The 23,169-nt window shown below is 53.7% G+C and overlaps 1 protein-coding gene and 1 pseudogene across 1 annotated transcript; one reads left to right on the top strand and one right to left on the bottom strand.

The window, feature by feature from the left end:
* The first annotated feature begins 3,326 nt into the window (after nt 1-3,326).
* LOC130143458 (olfactory receptor 14C36-like) lies at nt 3,327-5,724 on the top strand (annotated as a pseudogene).
* A 10,910-nt stretch (nt 5,725-16,634) lies between these two features.
* Nucleotides 16,635-17,699, bottom strand: LOC130143457 (olfactory receptor 14C36-like). Its single transcript, XM_056326144.1, has one exon. It carries the CDS (start codon nt 17,643-17,645, stop codon nt 16,635-16,637), a length of 1,011 nt encoding a protein of 336 aa, XP_056182119.1. The 5' UTR covers nt 17,646-17,699.
* Nucleotides 17,700-23,169: the final 5,470 nt, after the last annotated feature.

Genomic DNA, 23,169 nt, shown 5'->3' with positions numbered 1-23,169 from the left:
ATCCAGCCCTCCAACTGAGGCAGGGTCAGCTAGAGCAACTTGCTCAGTAACTGGTCTAGCTAGGCTTGCAATATCATAGAGGCATAGGAACAGAGAATCATTTAGGTTGAAAAAGACCTTAAAGAGAATCAAATCCAACCGTTACCACAGGACGGCCAATCCCATCACTAAATCATGTCCCGAAGCACTGCATCTATGTACTTTTGAAACACCTCCAGGGCTGGTGATTCCACCAGCTCCCTGGGCAGCCTGTTCCAATGCCTGACCATCCTTGCAGTGAAGATGTTTTTCCTCATATCCAATCTAAAGCTCTCTTGGTGTAAATTGAGGCATATTCCTCTTGTTCTGTCACTTCTTACCTGGGAGTAGAGACCTACCCCACCTCTCAGGTCTACAACCCAACCTTTCAAGTCTACAACATCCTTTCAGGCAGAAAGATCCCCCCTGTGGTTCCTCTTCTCCACACTGTACAACCTAAGTCCCCTCAGGTGCTCTTCAACAGTGCAGGGCTCCAGACCCTTCACCACCTTTGTTGCCCTTCTCTGGACATACTAAACCACCTCAACATTACTGTTGAAGTGAGCGGCCCAAAATGGAAACACAGTGTTCAAGGTGTGGCTTCAGCAGTGCCGAGTACAGGGGGTCCATCACTGCCCTGGTCCTGCTGGCCACACTGTTTCTGATAGCAGACACGATGATATGGGCCTTCTTGGCCACCCGGGCACACTGATGGCTCATGCTCAACCATCTGTCAACCTGCACCCTCAGGGTACTTCCCCACCAGGCTGCCTTCCAGCCACTCTGGCCCAAGCCTGTAGCGTTGTGGGGGGCTGTTGTGACCCACGTACAGAACTGGCACTTCTCCTGGTTGAACTTCATACAACTGGACTCATCCAAATGATCCAACCAGTGCAGATCCCTCTGCAGAGGTTTACTGCCCTCATGGAGATCAACACTGCCACTCAATTTGGTGTTGTATGCAAACTCACTGAGGGTGCACTCAAGCCAGATCATTAATAAAGTTCTGAAGCAGGACTGGCCCCAACACTGAGCCCTGGGGAACACCACTCCTTATGGGCTGTTGTCACCTGAATTCACTCCATTTACTCCCCCTCTTGGGGCCTGGCTGTCCAGCCAGCTCAAAACCAGCGTGGAGAACACCCACCAAAGCCATGAGCAGCCAGTTTCTCCAGGAGAATGCAGTGGGAGATGCAGCCAAAAGGCTTTCCTAAGGTCCAGGTAGACAGCATCCACAGCCTTTCCCCCATCCACTAGGCAGGTCATTTTGTCCCAGCAGGAGATCAGATTCCTCACGCAGGACCTGCCTTTCATAAACCCATACTGGCTGGTCCTGACCTCCTGGTTATCCCGAACCTCCCTCCTACCCTTCTTGTAGGTGGGCAGCACCTGACTAACATTCAGCCTTCTTGGACCTCCCCAGTTAGCCAGCACTGTTGAAAGTCACCCCTGTGGTGAGGCAATAGAGAAACAGACCAATGATTTTCAAAGTGTCCCTGCATCACGGGATGTCCATTGTCAAGGACACAATCAAAAGCACAGAGGGGCTGAGCTGGGCTCTGTGAGCGCTGGCAGGGAAGAGCCCTGGGGCCAGAGAAAGAGCTGCTGGCAGGGACAGCTGCAGGCAGCAGAGCCCTGGGCAGGGAGGGGGGGAGATGCTGAGGGGGACCCTGATGCAGGGCAGATAGGGGCACCTCCTGGCCATGGTCTGCCGTGCAGGTGCCTTCCCTGAGCAACACACCTCTGCTCTCCTCTCCCACCCAGCACAGCCTTTAGACCGTTGGTTCCATGTGTTTCAACAGCTCCTGGTCCAGCAGAGCAGCAGAAGGGATGAAGTGCATCTCTCCTGCTGCCACGGTGCCATTTCTCGCTGAGCACAGCCTGAGGGTGACTGCCCTGCACTGCTGCTGTGTGGGAGGTGGTGTGCCGGGCTGGGGAAGGGGAAGGAGTTCCCGCGTGTCCCTTTGTCTCTCTCCTGGCCTTGCTCAGATGCTATTGGCATTGCAGACAGGCTCTCTGGCAATAGGGGTTTCAGCTGCCGGCTCAGGCGCAGACCTTGTGGGTCCTCCTGTGCAGACATGTCCTCGGCAAGGAGGTGTCCCAGCTTTCCCCTAACCGATGATGCTGTGGGCAATGCAGTCTGTGAGGCCGGGGAAGGAGCTGACTCTCCTGCAAGAACTTGCCATGGTCAAGACACTTGACCACCTACTTCGGGTGTCCACCCAAGATGTATGTGCCTGCCAGGGCACACAGTGAGCCCTGGGTGTCCTTGGATAGCAGTGTGGTGCTGAGCCTTCGGTAAGGGATGAGGCATTCTGTTCTCTGCAGTGGATCCCTCTGCTCTCAGCAGTGCCTGGCTGCTTGTCAGGGTAACATGGCAGTGTGATCACTCTCCATCTAAGAAAGGAGCAATTGCCAGGCAGCTGGGAAGGAGAGGGATGGAGAGAGCAGAGTCCCTGCCTCTGCCCTAAGGCACAGACAGTCCCCTTGCCTCTCAGCACTCACTCTGCTCTCCCTGAGCACAGCACAAAGCCCTCCTGACCTGACTCTGGCCATGGCCGTTGCTCAGCACGGGCAGAGCCGATGCTGACAGGCCCTTCTGCGCTGGGAGCAGTTTGGGCTGAGCCAGTGCAAGGCCAGGACTGGCCCCTGCCCCCACGGTTCCCATGAAGCCCCTGCTGCAGAGCAGGGCTCACTGCTGGGCAGCCAGCGGGCACAGCCCCTGCTCCTCACAGCACACTCGGCCAGCACTCAGCACAGCTCCAGCCACGGCTCGGAAGGGAGCTCTCCTAGGAACGGCAGAGGGGGGGCATGGGGCACGGGGGGTGCATCTAGGAGAAACAGCTTTCACTTGCCTTAACAGAAGAATTGCCTGACTTGTCACTACTTTTCCTCCTTGAGCAGGTTCCCATGCCCAGAGGCAGCAGATGTCCAACAGCAGCTCCATCTCCCAGTTCCTCCTCCTGGCATTTGCAGACACGCGGGAGCTGCAGCTCTTGCACTTCTGGCTCTCCCTGGGCATCTACCTGGCTGCCCTCATGGCCAATGGCCTCATCATCACTGCCATAGTGTGCGACCACCACCTGCAAACCCCCATGTACTTCTTCCTACTCAACCTCTCTCTCATCGACCTGGGCTCCATCTCCACCACTGTCCCCAAAGCCATGGCCAACTCCCTCTGGGACACCAGGGACATCTCCTACTCAGGATGTGCTGCACAGCTCTTCCTGATTGTCTTTTTCCTTTCAGCAGAGTGTTCTCTCCTCACCGTCATGGCCTATGACCGCTACGTGGCCATCTGCCAGCCCCTGCACTACGGGACCCTGCTGGGCAGCAGAGCTTGTGTCCACATGGCAGCAGCTGCCTGGGCCAGTGGGTTTCTCTATGCTGCGCTGCACACGGCCAATACACTGTCACTGCCGCTCTGCCAAGGCAATGCCCTGGGACAGGTCTTCTGTGAAATCCCACAGATCCTCAAGCTCTCCTGCTCACACACCTACCTCAGGGAAGTGGGGCTAATTGTGTCTGGTGCCTCTTTATTCTTTGGCTGTTTTGTTTTCATTGTTCTGTCTTACATGCAGATCTTCAGGGCTGTGCTGAGGATCCCCTCTGAGCAGGGACGGCACAAAGCCTTTTCCACGTGCCTCCCTCACCTGGCCGTGATCTCCCTTTCTCAGCACTGCCACGTTTGCCCACCTGAAACCCCCCTCCATCTCCTCCCCATCCCTGGACCTGGTGGTGGCAGTTCTGTACTTGGTGGTGCCTCCAGCAGTGAACCCCCTCATCTACAGCATGAGGAACCAGGAGCTGAAGTGTGCAATGTGCAAACTGATAGCTGGATGTTCTTCTAAAGCATTAAAATGATGAATAGCATTTATAATGTAGTTCATCACAGACCCTGACTCTCTTCTGAATTTTTTGTAGTTACTTGTGGTATTTCAGTTCTGATAAAGTTGTCATCCCCATTCTAATTCCTTCTGTGATTTTCTTTTCTGAAGGTGCCCTGCTCTCTCCTCATCTAACAAAGCCAAAGGGCCATTAGGAAACTATATTTTGGCTGGGATTCTTCCTTCCAAGGCCTTTCTGGAGCTGCAGGGACAGTTCCTCTGTCCACAGACGGAGGGGAAAAGGTTCCTGGCATGGCAGCAGTACCAGGGAACACCAGCCCTTGGCTCTCAAGTGCTGTCCTTCTTCCACTTCCACACTCTCCTTCTGACCCCATGCCTTGGTGTAAGGCCTGAGGGCTCTGGCAGCTTGGTCACCGCCGTGCTGCATGGCAGTCCTGTGAGCGCAGGCAGGGGCAGGCAACGGGCACTCTGTGATGGTGCTGGCCTCCATAAAATGCTATGGATTTGTGGAGACCACCTGAATGCAGCACTGCAACGTGCTTCCTTGAACCGAGGTCCCCGTGCCCGTTGCTCATGACGAGGGCCATCTCCGCGAGGTGCCGAGCAGGGCGCGACACCCCCGGGCTGAGGTGCTGCCAGCCTCTGGCAGGGGCAGCAGGAGGCCAGGCAGTCACTGTGCCTGCTGCAGTGCTCTGCCTCCGCATGTGCCAGGGATGGGCTCGTGCCTCTGAGCACCCCTGTGCGCGTGAGGCTGGGGTTCAACCACGCCAGCAGTGCATGAGGCCAGCTGAGGTGGGGACACCTCCCAGCACCTGGCCGTTCCTGTGTGTGACTGCAGGAACAAAGGCCACTGTCCCAGGGAGATTCATCTCACCCGCCTTGGGCAGGCTCATTGCAAGGGCCTCGGTCTGATCGCGGCACCCTTTCTGGATGGTGCCCTCAAATGTGTCCAAGCAATCAGGGAGGTTCTGGGGTCCTGGCAAAAGGCAGACATCCAGCCTTTGTTCAGGAAAAGCAAGAAGGACAATTGGGAGAAATACAGGCTGGTCATCCTCACCTTAGTGTCTGGGGAAATGACGGTGGAAATATTCCTGCAGCCATTTCCAGGTAATTGTGGGACATCAAAGGGCTTGCTGCACCCATACGTATTGAGGCAAGAAGGGGATGGTTTGTACCTGGACCTTTGCAAGGGTTTTGACTTTTTCTCCTGCACTTTCTGTATAGGCAGATGGGTGACTTCTGGAGTGAAGAAATGGAGGATACTGTGGGGGGAAGTTGGCTGGGGGCTTGTGGCTATGTCTCGAGCTAGCTCAACAGCGTCAGGGAGCGAAACCCGACCTTGGGAGAGAGACACAGTTATGCTTGTTGGAAGGAAGCCATGGGAGCAAGAGGAGAAACTTGAAGATAGAGAGTGGTCTGCAGAGCTTGTGGCCTTGTAGATAAAGGGAGTTGCTGAGCTGCTGTGTCTGTAATAAAAAAAGAGCCCAGAGTGGAAAATTGCTGAGCACAATTACAGGCTGACACGTCAGCCCGCTGCAAAGGTATAAAAGGCTTGCTTGATTATTGATTAATAAAGTGTCTTCGAGGTGTCTTCAGGTGTCTTTGTGCCTTCGATCCTCTCCCAGAGTCGGTGCATCATACGCCACAGGGGCTCAAGACCAAATGTCACCAGTGGTCAAGTCCTCCTGGTGGCCACTGACTAGTGGCATCTTCCAGTGCAAGCAGTTGGGCCAACTGTGTTGAATGTCTTTATTGTCTCCCAGTACAAGTTGACAAAGTGGCTTTTCAGACCCTTCTGTGGATGATGCCAAAGTGGGCAGAGCCCTTGAGCGATGCTAACCAGTTCACCCTGCCTTGAGCAGGACGGCTGGACAAGGGCATTTACAGGGGCCTCTCCCAACCTGAGATATTCTAGGACTCATTGACTCACTTCCCTGGAGAGCTCTGTTGGGATGGGATAGCAGGGGGAAGAAGGGAAAACAGAGGCGCAGAAGCAGAGACAAAACATGGTCCAGTAGAAACAAAGCAGTTCCTCTGGGGAATGTTCTCTCAGCCAGATGGTAGGTAGGAAATCCATGAGATAAATTGGCTGACAGAAGCTTCCCTTTATCTGCTGGGTGCTGGGCCACGGGGAGGGTGACGGCTGAGGACGGTATCTCGTGGTGAGTTGTGTCTCAGGGACTCACATTCCAGCAGGAAGCCAATGGCTGTGGCGGGGGCAGTGAGGCCAGTTCTGCCTGCGGAGGGGACAGGCCACCAGCAGCAATGTGCCTGGGAAAGGGGCGGTGAGGTCACCTCTGCCTGACACAGCGCGTAGGGCAGCCCCTGACTCATGGCTGGGACACGTGCTGTTAAGCTCCATCTGCCAGTGTCTCGGGCAGGCCAGCAGAACCAAGGGGCTTCTTTCTTGCTTGTCACGTCTCTGCTGCCTGAGAACATGACAGCACCGCAGCAGGCACACGGCTTGCTCGTGTCTATGCGAGAAGCTGAAAGGCTCGCAGCCTTGGAAGAGCGTGATGAGGCCGTGGCATGGTCAGGGGAAAGGCCACAAGGAGGGTGACAGGTCGGGATGCCCGCCTGAAGGGTGGTTTCCCAGGTGGTGGAGCTTTCCTTGGAGGTAGGGAAGAGCAGGAGGGAGAAGCACTGCCACCCAGTGCAGCTGGGAAAGTGGAGACTGGAGGTCAGGAGGAGGAAATGTCACTCAGGGGCTTGTGCTGTGGTGGGAGACGTCGTCCAGAAGGAGTATGAGATCAGTCCATGTCTGTGTGTTTGCAGGAACAGCGTGTGAGGGTGGGCAGACGTGAGTGCATGTGTGGCAAGGGCAGGGCGAGAGCAAGGTGGGGAAGCCAGATGGGTGCCTGCGGCCTGCCGGGGAAAAGCAGCAGCCGTGGGACAGCGTAGGACAACGTGAGACGGAAGGCAAAGGGCACGGGCAAGGCTGGAAGTCACCAAGAGAACCCAAGGGTTGTCCCCTTGCGTACGGCCATTGCCTGTGCCGTACAGAGTGCAGTTTATGGCACCTGCAGTGTCCTTGGCCATCTCTTCCTTTCCTGTGGATCTCTTTGTCACTGCCTTCCCCAGTTCAGCAGCCCCTCGCCAAGGAATAAACCACCCAGCAGAAGAGTGAAACCCAGTGGGTCTCTCTGTAAGGGGTGGTTGATTCTGCCTGTATCTCCGCAGGTAAGTTGTTCCCCACCGACTGTTCTCCAGTGTCTCAGTCAGTCATATCAGGAAAAATCCCTCCCCGTGTACATCTACCCGACCACCTTGGTGGTAATGCTTTTTGTGCTACAGGGCACATATCCAGCACCACCCAGTGCCCAGTGGAACGTTCCAGTACCTACTGCTAGTTAGTTCTGACAGCTTCATGAAATGCATTGAGCAATCACAATGTGGGTAGGGCCCCACAAAGACCAGAGTTCCATTTTGGTGTGTCTCGGCTTCATTTTAGTAACACACTTCACACTGAGTGTGGATTCAGTGTTGTCCAGGTCTGGAGGTCAGTCTCGTTCCAATGAGTGTATTTTGGTCTTAGCCACAGTTACTCCCACTAGTCCCCAGTGGGATGGGGATACCAGCTACAGGCATTCCTGCATGAGGACATTCAGGGAAATGGGTACGTACCCAACAATCACTCCTCCTAACAGCATTTATCGATTCTTCAACAATTTTCAAATGAGTATTCCATGTCCATGACTCCTCCTGATCCCACCCAAGCTGAGGATTTAGCATACCACATCACAGGCCAAATTCTATACATCTGTAAAACATGTTTCAACATATATCTACAAAGGAGAGACAAGTAGCAGGCTCCAGCTTCCCTGTAGACAGCCCAGTCTTATCTGGGGTCGCATTTCAGTCATTCACTTACATGCTGTCTGGCAATAATGCAAGATACCGAACCTAGAACTTCATGATTCTGGAGGTAGTTTCAAGCATAAAGGTTTTTCTTGCTTGACAGTCCATTCTGGTGATGTGGCTGCTTAAACCCTGCTATGGCACGTCCATGGAGTGACTCCTTCAGGCTTGACAGCAGCGTAGGTGCTGAGCAAAATCTGGAAAGGTCCTTTCACTTCTCTTCAACGGTTCATCCAACCACGTTCTAAGATACACACAATCTCCGGGTCGGTAGTGATGTACAGGCACGTCCAGGGACAGATCTGCGCTCACAGTGACGTACCTCTGGAGAGAGGACAGGACCTTTCATAAAGACTGAACATACTCTTTTAAGCCATGTTTCCCTTCTATTATTTTGGGATTCACTCCCCTTTCTGTCACCTGGCAAGGTTTACCATGTATCCTTTCCAAAGGACTAAGTCTCTCCTTCCGTTTACGCTGGATCCTGTATCTGTAGCAATGCTGAGGGAAAAGCATCTGACTGCTCTCTCTGAGGTTCTTGTCAGATTTTATTCATCTGTCTTTTCAGGCTTTGCTTCATTCTTTCTACTTTCCCGCTTGATTGAGGTCTCCATGGAGTGTGGAGATCCCATTTTACCCCTCCTAGTTTAGCTAAAAGGTGAAGGGCTTCTACTACCAAGTGTCGACCCCTACCCAAAGAAAGTCCTATGGGTACCCCAATCTCAGCATAATCTCTGAACTTACACTTACGATATTTCTTATTGGTGCGACAAGGGAAAGCTTCCAGCCAGCCTGAAAAAGCATCTGCCATTACTAAAAGGTACGGATACCCATTTTGCTGCAGTAACTTGGAAAAAGTCTAATTGCCAGTAATCCCCTGGGCTTTGTCAGCCCTGGGAAAGATCATTGGGGTAGGTGAGGGTTATTCTTCAGGTACAACTCAGGCTTCTTCACTCTGCTTTTTGTTTTCCCAGTCATGGTACATTTAGAACTTGCCCTTTCAAGGCTTCTACCAAACTCTCAATTCCCCAGAGAGTTTCGTGGTGCTTCCTTTTAACCAATTCACACATAATTTCCTCTGTAAATGTTAGTTGATGCGAAGGAGTCACCCATCATCCGTGATTTGGGTTGCCTTCAGTATATTAGCCAACCGATTGTTTTCTGGTGGATCCTGTGGGCTCTTAGGTCCTACTTTCTGCCGTTTCTCTGGCAGGACTAGCAATATTTGACTTTCAGCTGCTTCTTTCCTTGCTTGATCTGCCACTTGCTGTCCTATATGCACCGAGCTATCTCCAAGGTGCTGCACTTTACAATGCATAATTGCCAGCACCCTGGGTCAACTGGTCACCTGAAATGATTGTTGGGTCTTTGCCTCATAATTTGACGGGGGATCCTTGAGAGGTTCAGAGTCCTCTTTCTTTCTTTCTTTCCAACAGCCCCATCAGCATGGTCGTTTCCAAAGGCAAATTTCAAATATGTCTATGCATTAAAAAAAGCCTTGTCTGTTCATAATAATCCCAGTGCCCTTAGTAAGGCTGTGAGTTCTGCCTCTTAGGCCCACGTGTCAGATGAGAGGGCTTTGGCTTCTCTTCTCTCTCTGATAGTTACCACCACATGTCCTGCTCTTTGGGTCCCATTTCGCACAAAACTACTACCACCTACAAATAAGTCCCAGTCTCCATTTTCTGTTGGCGTGCCTTTTAATTCCACTCGGCTAGAATATACCTCTGCCATTGTCTTTAAACAATCATGAGTTGGTTCTTCTTTTCCACTGAGATCATGTCATTTTTGCCCAGGTGTCAGTTCCTGGGCCTCTTGCATCGGTAATACTGTAGCTGCCACCGTGCGCGGACAGGTTGGCCGTCCTTTACTGACACTGTCCAGCTGTTTGGAAAAGCTCCCCACGGCTCTGCTCCATGGTTCCAGGCTCTGGGCCAACACTCCTAAGGCAACGTGTCACCTTTCATGCACAAAGAGTTCCAATGGGTTTTCTAGATTTGGGAGGCCTAGAGCTGGAGCACTCATTCCAGTCCCTTTCCATTCCGTAAAGGCATCTCTGCACTCCTGAGACCAGACAAGGAGGTTTCCCTTTCCTCCGACACCTTCATATAAAAGCTTGGCAATGAGTCCCAAATTCGTTATCCATAAGTGACACCACCCAGCCATTCCCAGGGATGCTCTGAGCTCTTGTTTTCATTTGGCTTCTGGGATTTGACAAATGGCCCTTTTCCTCCAGCTCCAAGACTCTGCTGGCCCAGGCAAATTGTAAATCCCCAAGTGGTTGCTTCTTCTGGGGTGGTCTCTGCCTTTTCCCAGGGTACTTTGTACCCTGCTAGCCCCCAAAGTTTAGGAGGTCCTTGTTATAGAATCTTCTTTACTACTGGTTGCTAGCAGTATGTCACCTACCTATTGCAGCAAGGCGACATTTTCCTACCTCTTTTGCCAGCTTTCCAACTCACTGGCTAATTGATTTCCAAAGACTGTAGGACTATTTTTAACTCCTTGCAGTCATACAGCCCTGCACAGCTGGGTTTCTCGACCAGTTTCAGGGCTTTCCCATTTGAAACCAACCGACTGGTGACTGGCAGCAGCCAGCACAAGGCAGAAGAACGCATCTTCCATCTCATACAGTAAACCATTCCTCATTCTCCTTCAGGGTGGTCAGGAGGGCATACAGGTGCGCTACTGCCTCATGGACATCTTGCACAGTTGGATTTATAGCTCTTGAATCTTGCACCAGTTTGTATTCTTCTGAATTTGGCTTCCTGGCAGGTAATACTGGAGTGTTATGTTCTGATTGGCATTCTCTTAGTAACCCAAAATCTGTGATTTGTTCAATTAAGGACTGCAACCCTTTCCTGACTTGTAGTTTAACTGGGTACAGCTTTTGACTTGCTGGTCTGCCATTTGGCTTCCACTGGATGATTACTGGTTCCCTTGCTTGGGGTTGCCCTGGTGTTCCTGAAGCCCATACAAGAGGTATTGCAGCATTTGTAACTGCTTCTGGTATCTGCTGTAGCTCGGCTTCCTTCTGCAACATAAAAACGTGGGCATCCAAATCTTTATTGTCAGGAATATGGTTCCTTTGAGGAAGCCCAGGTGGCACCTCAGGTAGCTTTGGTTTCTGTCAACCAGCAACTGAATGCCAGCCCTGCAGTGCGTCACGGTCTGACCCAAGTTCATCCAGCTGGTCCATGAACAGGAAGCCCATCACAGTGGGGGTTCCAATCACCTGGCTACTCCCACACTCCCCTGGTACTTATTCCAACAATCCTTTGCTCAGCCCCGTGAAGATACCATCAAAGAACCAGTGCATGGTTCTCACAGTGTTCCTGGATCACAGCATATGCAAACTGAAGCACATTTTCAGCAGCACCATGTCCTCCTGGAGGTCAGCCTCCCCTCCCCCACAGGCCTTCAGGGGCCTCAGCAGCACTGCAGCTAGCCAAGCCTTCTTCTGCCAGGGCTGCAGAGCCCAGCACTGCTTTTCTGGCCTTGCAGAGGGCAGGGCTTCCTCTGCTGGTGCACTTAGATTGCCACCGCCACCCACTCCAGCGGGTCTCTGGTCTCCAGCACAGCACGGGCACACGCTGGCTCGGGGGCGCTTGGTACCAGCTTTGCCCGAGAGAAGCCTGAGCTTGGCCCCAGCGCTACGGCTGAGGTGCTGCAGCCCAGAAGCGCACCGATGGCTTGGGACTGGGGCTCAGGCAGGAGGAGCTGGACTTCCACATGCTGTCATCGTGCTGGATATTGATGGAGTAAATCATGATATTGATGAAATAAATCATGACGGGTGGTGGGACGGGTCACAGTGGTGCGGCAGGGAAAGGTGTGGGCTTTTCACGAGGGACAGGCCAGGAAGCTGAGGAGGGGATGCCCTCCGTGTGCAGGCACTTGTTGCACGTGCGGATCTCCTCTCCGGGGTGTGCAGCAGGTTGGGTGAGCCCTTGCAGGAGAGTGTCAGCGAGAGGCCGGTTAGTGTGTCATCCTGGTGGGAGACACAGCACCCGCACTCAGGGTACGGCAGCGGAGAAAGGCTTATCTAAGCAAGCCAAGGAAGTCTGCAGGTCCATGATCCCAGCTCTTATTGGGGACTTCATGACCCTGACGCCTTCTGGAAGGGGAGCACAGCAGGATACACCCTGTCCAGCTGGTGTCGGGGGTCTCTTGAGACAAATTCTTTGCACAGGTGTCAGGCCAACAAAGGTGACGCTCACCTGAATCTGGTCCTTGCCAAACAGGCACTGCTGCTGAGGGATGTGAAAACCAGTGTCAGCCCCGGCTGTAGTGCTCATGAAATAGGGGGAGAAGACTTTAGCCTCTTCAGGGGACTTGTAGTGGTAGTCCCATGGGCAGCAGCACTCAAGGACAGCAGAGCTGTGTACGGCTGATCATTCAGGAAAGCATTTTCCAAGCGGAACTGTCCATACCGAGGAGCAGGAAATCAAGCAGACATGCCTAGAGAGATCCTTGGCTAAAGAAGGAATTCCTCAAGAATCTCCAGAGAGAAAAGGAAGCATCCTGGAGGTGGATGCAAGGGCTCAAAGAGGAATTTAGAAATAGGGATGTCTTCAGGGAAGCCAAAGCCTGCTTAGTATGGGGTCTTGCAAGATGTTCAAGGGCATCAAGAGGATCTGTCACTACTTGCAGAACAGTTTAAGAAATAAACAAAGCCCCTGTGTGGCCACTGCTGAGCTTAGTAAGAGCAGGTCTAGATAAAACTGAACATCCTCCAGGTCCTCTTTGCCTTAGTCTTCCCCAGCATCGTGTCCCAAAGCTTTGTGCCTGAAGGCAGGACTCTGGAGGGAACCAGCCAAGTGTGGATGGGGATCATGTCAGGAGTCATTTGACCAAATTCAATGCTTCCCACTCCAGGGAGGTGGAGGGGCGGCATCCCAGGGAGCTGTGTGAGCAGGCCGATGTCCCAGTGAGGCCATTCTCCATCCCCACTGGAAGGTCACAGAGACTGGAGGAACTTCCTCTTGACTGGAAGCACCCATGAATCTCGTGATACCCAAGAAGGACAAATTGAAAGTCCTGCCCCTAAAGTGGACCGAGGCCCTGCGATGACACAGGGCAGGGACTGCCTGGCTGGGTCCTTGGTTTGCATTCGGCAAACTAGGAGCCATCAGGAAAGGTGACCAACAGCCTCCTGGGCTGTATGACCAGGAGCACAGCCACGGCAAGTCATTCCCCCCCTCTGCTTCCCACTTGTTTCACCACATCTAGTGTACTTGTCTAGCTTTGGTGCTCCACAATAGCAGAGAGACATTGGCACGCTGGAGCCATTTCAGTAAAGAATCACAGAGATGGTCAAGGCTGGAGCACGTGCCCTGTTAGATCAGGCTGAGGGAGCTGGGCTGGTCCACCCTGGAGAATGGAGGGCTTTTGTGGGAGGATGTAAGAGCCTTGCGTTGCCTATGGCAAGGTTTCCAAGTACTCACTGTGGTACAAGGCAGGAGCACAGGAAGCAATGAACTGAAGCAAGAGCGCTGTCCTCCTTCTTCACCTTCAGCCTTTAGCTCGGGGAACCACAGGCTGCACAGACCCCCAGTGGTGAGGGGTGTGCCATCAGTTAGAGTCGCCTTGGGTGACATTTCTGGCACCTGAGCGGGTAACTATCCAGGTGGATTTTCCAAGGGTAAATCCTGCCTCGCCAACCTGACAGCCTGCAGTTGTGCGTGAGGAGCTCCACAGTGGATGTCATTTCCCTCAGCTTTACAAATGTCTTCCCATGGTCTCCCTCAGTGTTCTGCCCAAGCGAGGCCATGAACCTCTGGGTGTGAACAGAAAGAGATGGGTAAGATACCAGCTGGATGGTCAGGCTGAGAGAGCAGTGGGGAAGGGCTCACACCCCACCTGGAGGCCACTGGGACATACTGGGGCAGTGTGGGCACCACAGGGGACTCTCCTGCTTACAGTTTAAGAGCTGGAAAGATAATCCAGTGGAGGCAACTCTCACAGTGTCTGTCGGTGGCACCAAACTGAGAGGACCATCCCTGTGCCCTAGGGATGCCATGGAGGGGAACCCTGGCAGGTGGGGTGGCCGCCCTGTCAGGAGCTGCACAGATGCAGGACGGACCAAGGGCAGAGCCTGCACCTCCCTCGGGTGGACTAACACCCTGCAGCTGCAGGGCCTGGGACCTGCCTGGCTGGGCAGTGTCTGTGCAGAAAAGGCCCTGGTGGTGCTGGGGGACAGAAGGCAAAACACAATCCCACCCCATGACCTGGTAGCAGAGGCAGCCACCAGTGCCCTGGAGCGTCTGAAGAGGTGCCTTGCCAAGGGAGTGCGGGAAGTGACTGTGTCCCCATGCTCATCCCTCGTTAGACCCCCTGTCCATGACTGTGTTCATTTTTGGGCCCTGACTGGGGAGGGAAGGAGGGAGGGAGCGGCTGGGTGGCTGCTGGGCTTTTGGCCAGAGACAAGCCATTACAACAAGGAAGGTGTGTATAATTTGGAGGGAGTTAGAGGAAAGAAGGAAGGCAGCAGAATGTCCCCAGGACTTGGAGGGCCATGGAGTCATTTCATTGGCCACCCCATTCAGAATGAAGCTGGGAAGTGAGCCTGAAATTCAGAACCAACAAGGTCCATAGACAGGCCAGGCTGTTCCTGTGGTTGTGCCTGGAGACCCGCACACCTACAGCACAGGTTGTGCTGGGGCTGAATCTCCTGCCTGGCTTCAATGGCCTCCCGAAGCCATGGACAAAGCTTTGGGTGGAGGCCCCAGGTGAGGCTGGTCAGGGCCAGGAAGGCCTAGGGATGCTCTCAGGGCCCTGCCCCCATGGGATCCCACCTGCCAGTGCCCTCAGCAGGCCAGGTTCTCCTTCCCTCCTGTCCTGGGCTGTGCTCTGCTGCTCTCCATCCACACATGCCTGGGCATCAGGGACACCACAACTGCACACTACTAGAAGCAAGGTGGCCCTGGTCTTCAAATCCCTGAGCAGATTGTTGTCTTTGGGGAGACCCAGGTGCAGGCGAGCATCAGAGTGGGCAACCTGTTTGGTCTGAGGAACTTGCCCACAAGCCCCTGGACTCTTGGCATCCTTGCTTACCTGTCCTGTCAACACCAAGGAGACTGATTCCCCCAGAATAAACCAGATTATCTCACCCATTGTTTCTCCTGCCATAGTATCTCACAAACCAAACATTTTTTTAATTGGCAATAAATTAATCTTTGCCAAGACCTCACATCTCTGGACATGAAAAGAATCATTAAGAGATCTCTTTATCTTTGCCATGAGCATTGCTGGTTTATTTTTTTCCTTTGTCCTGTTGAGTCAGTGCAGCGAATGAGCAGCTGAATGTTTGTCTCACCACTGGCCAAGGTTAACCCACCACAGGACCACATCAGGACTGCTGAGCCCACAATGGGGCTCCCAGCACATGAAAGACCCTGACACATCAGAGAAGTCCTGCAGAGGCCAGAAGGATAGTTGGGACATGGAACACATTATGGACAAAGAGAGGCTGAGAGCGCAAGAGTATTATTTGAGAAATTGTTCTGAATGAAAGACTGGAGCGCTGGACCCAGGCCAGCTGGTGGGATCTCAATCAATATTTGTTAGAACACCATGCCATGAGAACATGATCTTGTTGGAGGTGTCTGACAATGGCCTTCCCTGAGAGACCAACTGTGGCAAGAGCTATGGGACTTGTGTGTAACAAGTGTCAGTAGGAAGGTGGCTCCCTTTATATTTAGAAATGGTGATGGAGTTGGGTATCACCGGGCAACGGAGGAGGACAGAGGTGACCATGCAGCAGTGGTCCCTAATGAGGGCTGGGGTATATGACCAGGCTTGGAAATGAGCAGTGTTTGGGAATTTGTGGGGAAAATTTCCCTTCTGCAGCTTTCTGAGGGTGTGCAGGGAACACGGCACAGATCTGGCCCCTCAGTCCCGCTCCTTTGGTGCCTTGCTTGCTTCACCATGACCCCTGGGTCTGCACCAGGACCACCCTGCTGTGTGCCCCCACGCTGCACACCCACACAGCTGAGCTCTCACTGGTGTTTCCCTCTCCCTGGCCCTTCCCAGCCCAGCCCCCCCCCCAGCTCTGCCCACCTCCCCTGCCCTCTCCCCAGCCCAGGCAGACACAGCAGCCCACGCGGGGCTGGCCCCATGCAATTGCCCACCCAAAGGGGGCTGCAGAGCTCTGGGCACTCACCCCATGGCCATAGACCATCACAAGGGCACAGGAGATGCTGGTGGGCAGAGAGGGGTCTCCTCCTGCCAGTCAGCCCCAGGGCTGGCACCAGCCATGGCATGAGGACACAGAGGCCATTGCCTCCCTCTGTCTGCTGCTCCTCTCTCACAGGGACCCTGATTGCCCACTCCTGGCAGCCCCTCGGGGCCAGTCCCTGTCCCCAGCACCAGGCTGCTGGCCTGGGGGCTCCCCAGGCACCTCCTGCTGCACCAGGGACACAGCAGCCTGCCCCGGCTGGGGCATCCACAGAGACACCTGCTCTTGCCCACGGATGTGGTCTCAGGCATGGCCCTGAGCAGGCGGTGCTGCTGTGCAGGGCAGCGGTGCCTGAAAGCCCAGGGAGATGGTCCCAGGCACATCCCTCTTGGTCACCCACCATTCCCATGGGCACTGGGCCCCCACACGCCAAGGCTCAACACAGGCCCATGCCCTAACGCCTTGCCCCATGCCCTCCTCCCCTGAGCCATGGAGAACCCAAGATCAGAGACGTTGTTCAGGAAACAATTCCTGCAGCTTGTTCCTCAGCTTGGCTTTGGAATTAGTGCCAAAAGTCCAAACATTGGAACTGAGAAATCCTCCTTTTATTACAGAGATGTGAGCCAGGAGTCAAGGTTAATTGTGCACCCATGCACATGTACAAAGAACACCAGGTCAGACAGGCTGGGTTCCCACGTGCAACAGATTCAGACATTTCTAGAAAAACAGGATTGTCACAAATAGAATGCTAAACGCACTGGAGTTTCCAGAAATGAAGTGGAAATGCCTTGTGAAGGGACATGGATAATTTGTTGCTTCTGAGAGACACCTGACTGCATCAGCTTCTTCAGTGCGTCCTTCAGCTCCTGGTTCCTCATGCTGTAGATGACGGGGTTCACTGCTGGAGGCACCACCGAGTACAGGACTGCCACCACCAGGTCCAGGGATGGGGAGGAGATGGAGGGGGGTTTCAGGTGGGCAAATATGGCAGTGCTGAGAAAGAGGGAGATCACGGCCAGGTGAGGGAGGCACGTGGAAAAGGCTTTGTGCCGTCCCTGCTCAGAGGGGATCCTCAGCACAGCCCTGAAGATCTGCACATAGGACAGCACAATGAAAATGAAACATCCACAGACTAAACAGGAACTAATCACAATTAGCCCCACTTCCCTGAGGTAGGTGTGTGAGCAGGAGAGCTTGAGGATCTGTGGGATTTCACAGAAGACCTGTCCCAGGGCATTGCCTTGGCAGAGCGGCAGTGACAGTGTATTGGCCGTGTGCAGCACAGCATAGAGAAACCCACTGGCCCAGGCAGCTGCTGCCATGTGGACACAAGCTCTGCTGCCCAGCAGGGTCCCGTAGTGCAGGGGCTGGCAGATGGCCACGTAGCGGTCATAGGCCATGACGGTGAGGAGAGAACACTCTGCTGAAAGGAAAAAGACAATCAGGAAGAGCTGTGCAGCACATCCTGAGTAGGAGATGTCCCTGGTGTCCCAGAGGGAGTTGGCCATGGCTTTGGGGAGAGTGGTGGAGATGGAGCCTAGGTCGAGGAGGGAGAGGTTGAGGAGGAAGAAGTACATGGGGGTGTGCAGGTGGTGGTCGCAGACTATGGTGGTGATGATGAGTCCGTTGGCCATGAGGGCAGCCAGGTAGATGCCCAGGGAGAGCCAGAAGTGCAAGAGCTGCAGCTCCCGCGTGTCTGCCAATGCCAGGAGGAGGAACTGGGTGATGGAGCTGCTGTTGGACATGTGCTGCCTCTGGGCATATGGTCCTGTCACAGGAGAAAAAGACAGTGATAATTTAGGGGAGACTTCTGCAAGCAAAATCAAAGCCATTTCCCACAGACCATCCCCCCGTCACACACAGACATCCCTCTCTTTTCTCGGAGACCTTCCTGCAGCTGTGTGGCTGCAGCCCTGCTTGGTGCTGGCCGTGTGGGTGATGAAGAGCAGGGCATCTGCCCACGGGCTCTTGACCAGCCAGCCCCACTCTGCAGCAGTGGGTGGGGGCAGGGACCAGTCCTGGTGTTTAACTTTGTCCTCTGAAACCAGTGCCAACGCAGAAGGGCTGGTCAGCGCCTGCAGCGCCAGTGCTAAGGAACGGGAAGGGTGAAGGCATTGTAAGAGAGCTTTAGTTTTTTTCACAGCTCCCCCCCATCTCTCCTGTTGCGTATTCTCGGATGTCAGAAAAGCAGAGCATTTTTGCTGCCCTCCGGTGGAACAGAGTGAGGTCTGTGAGGCAAGAGGATTGCCTGTGGGTGAGTGCCCAGTGAGGGGAGGCGGTCTGTCCATCAGGTTCCCAGTTTCTATGGGCTTGCACCTTCCTGAGATGAATGGTGGCCACACTCCCATGTTACCCTGAAATACCACAAGGCACTGCTGAGAACGGACTGACCCACCACAGACCAGTAAAGGTTGTAGACTTTCATCAGAACTCAGCATCCCACCCACAGCAAAGGATACACAGCTCATTTCACCCACCCCAACAGTGTTTTCTCCATCACAGAAACTCTACGCTTCTATGTGGGGCTTTCAGATCACTAATGGGTGCGAGGGGACAGGTTTCCGTTCTGGAGGGCAACTCACTGCTTGGAAGGGAACTTCAAGGAGGTAGCCAAGTGCCCTAACAAGAGCATCAGGTTCAGGGAGAACCAGCCCATTGCCCAGCCCCACATAGGGCATTGCCCACAGCCCCACAGCTGAGAGGAAAGCTGGGACACTTGTTCCCATGGACACACCTGCAGGAGACGACCCACAAGGTCAGAGTGTGACTCTGCAGCTGAAACACCCATCCCCAGAGAGCCTGACAGCAAGAGCTAGAGAATAAAACTAAGACAAAACGGCAGAGAAAGAAGTAAAATTGCACTGAAGGTCTAGGTAAGAGTGTCCAGGGCGAGCGTGCCAGGCACTGAGGGCAGCGTTGCCCTTGCCCAGCTCTGCTCGCCACCTCCCACACACCAACACTGCCGGGCAGCTGCTCTCAGCCCCTGTGCTCTGCAGAGGGACCGGGGCACGTGGCTGCAGAGCTGCACCGCGGCTCTGCTGGAGCTCTGGCTGCAGAGGGGGTGGCTCACGCCTCGGGACCCCCAGCCCTGAGGGCAGAGGCTTTGCTGGGGGGAGAGCAGGCCAACGGGATGCCTCAGAGAAAGGGGTCTGCACTGCACATGGTCAGAGAGAGCTTTCTGATTCTCCCTTCAACAACAATTCTGTCTGAAGTTTCCTATCAGTCCTTGCAATATCCTGGATGTCAGGAGACTTTCCTTGTGGGACATATCTCCCTGTGCCAGGTCTTTCCCTGTCAGTGCTCACAGACCACATCTCTGCCTCTGTGCACTGGCCCTGCACAAACGTGCCTCTCTGAAGGGCACTGGCTGGGCACAGGGTCCTGTCCGCAGGGGGAAAAGGGCAGCTCAGAACGACCCTGATGGCTCCAGCAAAGGTGCTGCTGCTGCTGTTCATAGGCGGAGGAGTGGCTGAGGGCACTTCAGGAGGCTCCTGGCAGACCTCCTCATCACTCAGAGTTACAGCTGGCAGTCTCAGGGACATCTTCAAACTCGAGATCTCCATTAACATTTCTGCCTCCCCTCTCCTGCCCCCAACAACAGAAAACTGAAAACACAGATTGAGGAGAGCCCTGGATTTATCATAGCAATCCCTGCGCTGACCTTCGATACGAAAAGTCTCATCCAGACATATTCTGAGGGTAACCTATACTTCTAAGCAGCGCTCACCCTTGCGGCACACTCTCAACAGCAGAGAGATCCTTCCCTATCAGGGGTCGGTCCATACGCCCCCAGAGCTGTTGGGAGCCCCCAGCAGGCTGAGAGCTGCCCCTGGCAGGCGGCAGAGCCCCTGCCCCAGCACACAGCCCCCTGGGCTGCAGGGACCCTGCTGGCAAGGACAGCCCTGGGCACCCCTGCCTGCACAGCCACCTTCACAGTCCTGCAGCCGGCCCTGGCACAAGGCAGCCCACATGCCCTGGCCCTCCCACGCTGCAGCAGGGAAGCCCTGCTCTGCAGCACACTGGCCTCCTCCACAGCAAAAGGCTCCCACACGGTCCCACAGGCTGGGGAGGGCCCAGCTGCTGCAGACCCGGCTAGGAACTGCAGAGGCATTGCCCTGCAGCCACACACTTACCGGCTCCAGGGCTCTGCAGATTTCTCCAGCAGGGAGCTCTCAGCAGCCTCCCACCAAGGGCTGCTTTTGAGCTCTCCCTGCCTCCCTCCTCTGCCCCTCTGGGCTCCCTCCAGCTGTCCCTGGGGCTGCAGGGGAACCTGCTGGGCAGCAGGATGAGGCAATCCCTCATGGGCCTTGCCTCACCTGGGGGGACACACTTATTTCCAGCAGTGGCAATTCCCTTACTAGAAAAAGTTTTCTGCAGGAGTATCAACTTTTGTTAACCCATTACTAGAGAGGACACCAGGAAAACTGCAGCAAAGGATCCAAGTACTCCTAAAAGAGCGTGTGTGTATGTGTGTGTCTGGTGGTTCTGCAGGCAGGGGCAGGGAGGATGTCTTCAGTGCTTCAGTAAGCCCTGCAGAGCCCATTTCAGCACTTCATTGCACAGTCCGAGGGCTCAAGACCCAGCTCTCCTTTGCCCAGGCCATGTCTCTGCTCTGAAGCAAAGCCTTTGCACCCCCGGGCTCGGGGACACTTGGTACCAGGTTGCCTTATGGCCAGGCAGAGCTGGGCTGGTGCCACAGCTGGGGGGCTTCAGCCCAGATGTGCAGCAGTGCCCTCAGCCAGGGGCCCACGCAGAGGCAGCTGCAGCCCGTCCTGTTGCAGACAGAGCTGTGACCCTGAGGGAACCAAGTGCCAAGGCAGGTGGCAGAGCTCAGCACAGCTGCTCGGCAAGGACAGCAGCCTCCAACAGCCCAGGCATCCACCACGCGGTTTAGACCGGTGAGGCAATTCCAGGGCACCCGAAGGAGTGTTCCCTCCTTCAGGAGCAGTCACAGAAGACACAGAGATACTGTGTGGCCGCTGCTGACTTGAGCAAGGGCAGGTGTGGGTACAGCTGAGGTTGTCTCTGCCCTCTTCTCCTCCGCCTTCCCCGGCCAGTTCTCCCAGGCCTCTGTGGCTGCAGGCAGGACTCTGGAGGAGAAGCAGCAGCAGTGGGAGGGGATCAAGTGCCTTGACCTCCGGCAACCTTGAGCAGTCCGTGGGAGCAGAGGGGCGGTATCCCAGGGGGCTGAGCAAGCAGGCTGCTGTCACAGGGAGGCCACTCTCCATCCTCTGGGAAAGGCCATGGAGACGGGGAGAGCTCTCGCAGGGCTGGCAGCACCCACCCATGGCACGCAGGGCCAAGGGTTGAGCAGGGGAAGTAAAATTCCCAGAGACTGACCACTAGTGTAATATTTCATGGTGTATGAATGAGGTGAGTGGGTTGACCAGGAGAGATTGTGCCTGGACATCCTCTCTGCTTTCTGTGAGGAAAGGACAGGATTGCTGGACTTAGACAGAGCAGTGGTCGTCTTTCAGTGGAAGGGAGCATAGCTTTCAAAACCCTCATCCACAATATTCTGGTGCCCACATTAGGATATTTCGGGCCTGCATGAGTAGAGAAGTAGATATTTATTAAATCAGCTGGATCATCAGTCTCTGACATACATGATCAGTGCCTGGTTCTCTGCCTGGAGGCATCCAGGTAGATGGGTGCTGATGGGATCTAACCTGTCACCTTGCCTGTTGAACCTGGAGGAGATGAGAGGGTGTTTTTTCATAGAATTTCTACATGAAACCACAAGTCACGGTCCACTCAGTGGACTCTTGATGGTTCATTAACCACGATCTCGAAGCACAAAAAATCAAGGCGACCACGCCAAGGGGTTATGCTTCAATCAAACAGCACAATTTTATTGCTTGCCCGTAAAGCGGCGTGCGATAGGTAGAAAGACAGAAAGTGAATAAAAGGAAAAGTAAAAAGAAAAGGAAAGAGCATTATAGCTACCACCACGGGTCTAAGGCGTCTCTATGGTCCCAGGTCCAGGCAGTGTCCTGCCGCCGGTCCTTCCGATCGTCGCGATCCTTGTTATGACCACAGTTGTGATCCATCTTCTGGACAGCTGTTATGCGGCCTTATTCAATCCCAGGTGGGAGGGGATGGCATAGTACTCCTCGTACCGTGCAGTTCTCCTTCCCAGGGTGTAGTTGTTCCTTTCAGTCCCAGGTTGCAGGGAGCGGCATAGTACTCCTCGTACCGTGCAGTTCTCTTTCCCAGGGTCTTTGTGTCTTGGTGTCCATGAGGACCACATTCCATCTCCAGGTCTCTGTTGGCAATGTTGAGACCATATTGTTCTCTTTAGACCGACTCTTACACCACCCCGTGGCTCAACATTGTTATCAGGACCACGTGGCAGCGATATAATCCTCTGAGAGGGGTAAAAAAGGGCAGGGAAAGAAAAGGGGAAAAGAAAATGACAGACAGGAAAAGAAGGGGAAAATAATCCTCTTTCTTTCAAACAGTTCAAAACAATCAAATGGTATTCATAAAAATGACTAAACATAAATCTGTTTAGGTCTTATACAATTTTCCTTGTGTCAGTAGATTTAGGGATGTCCACATTGGAAGGGATATTCAACAAGATACGTGCATTGATTACAGATGTCAGATACGTCAATTGCTTTACCATTCTCCAATTTAAGACATACAATATCATTGACAAAACAAGACCAATCAAGACCAATATCAAAAGGATGACAATAGGGTGACACAACTTGCTCAAGATGCCAGTAGCAGTTGGTGACCATCCGAAAAGTGTGTCCCACCATCCGTGTTCTGCATCTTTTCTCACTCTTCTCAAGACACGGTGTATTTCTTCCACATTGTGATGGACAGTTATCAAGGTTTTCTGTCCGTTTTCTCTAACCTTTGCCAGAATCTTGATCAAGTCTTGATGCTGTAACAGTTGTTTTACCAAGGTGAGATTCATTCCAATGGATACAGGCTGCAAATCGTGAATTAGTGTATAATTAGATTTCAAGAGCTGGTGAGATGTGCCTGGGGCTAAATAGGAGAAGTCACATCCAGTGATGTTCATAAAATTGCAAACGCAAGAATTGGAATGATTCTTAGTATCTACAATCACCGTATCTACAGATACAGAGTTACAAGCAGTTCTCAAACATGCACAACCCTTGCCAATATATACAAGCACTGTTTCAGGGTTATCGTCAGGACGAATCTCAAAATGGCAGATTCTCTGTGTAGTGTCTAAACAAATGTCCTGAGCTCTGATTGTGTTGCCTTCACAGACAAATCCTTGTTGTTCCT

Source organism: Falco biarmicus, unplaced genomic scaffold (assembly GCF_023638135.1).
Source record: "Falco biarmicus isolate bFalBia1 unplaced genomic scaffold, bFalBia1.pri scaffold_30, whole genome shotgun sequence".
Taxonomy (NCBI): domain Eukaryota; kingdom Metazoa; phylum Chordata; class Aves; order Falconiformes; family Falconidae; genus Falco; species Falco biarmicus.
This window is presented reverse-complemented; position numbering and strand designations above follow the sequence as displayed.

Coding starts and splice junctions, on each gene's coding strand:
- LOC130143457 (XM_056326144.1), bottom strand. CDS start 17,645: ATGTCCAACAGCAGCTCCATCACCCAGTTCCTCCTCCTGGCATTGGCA.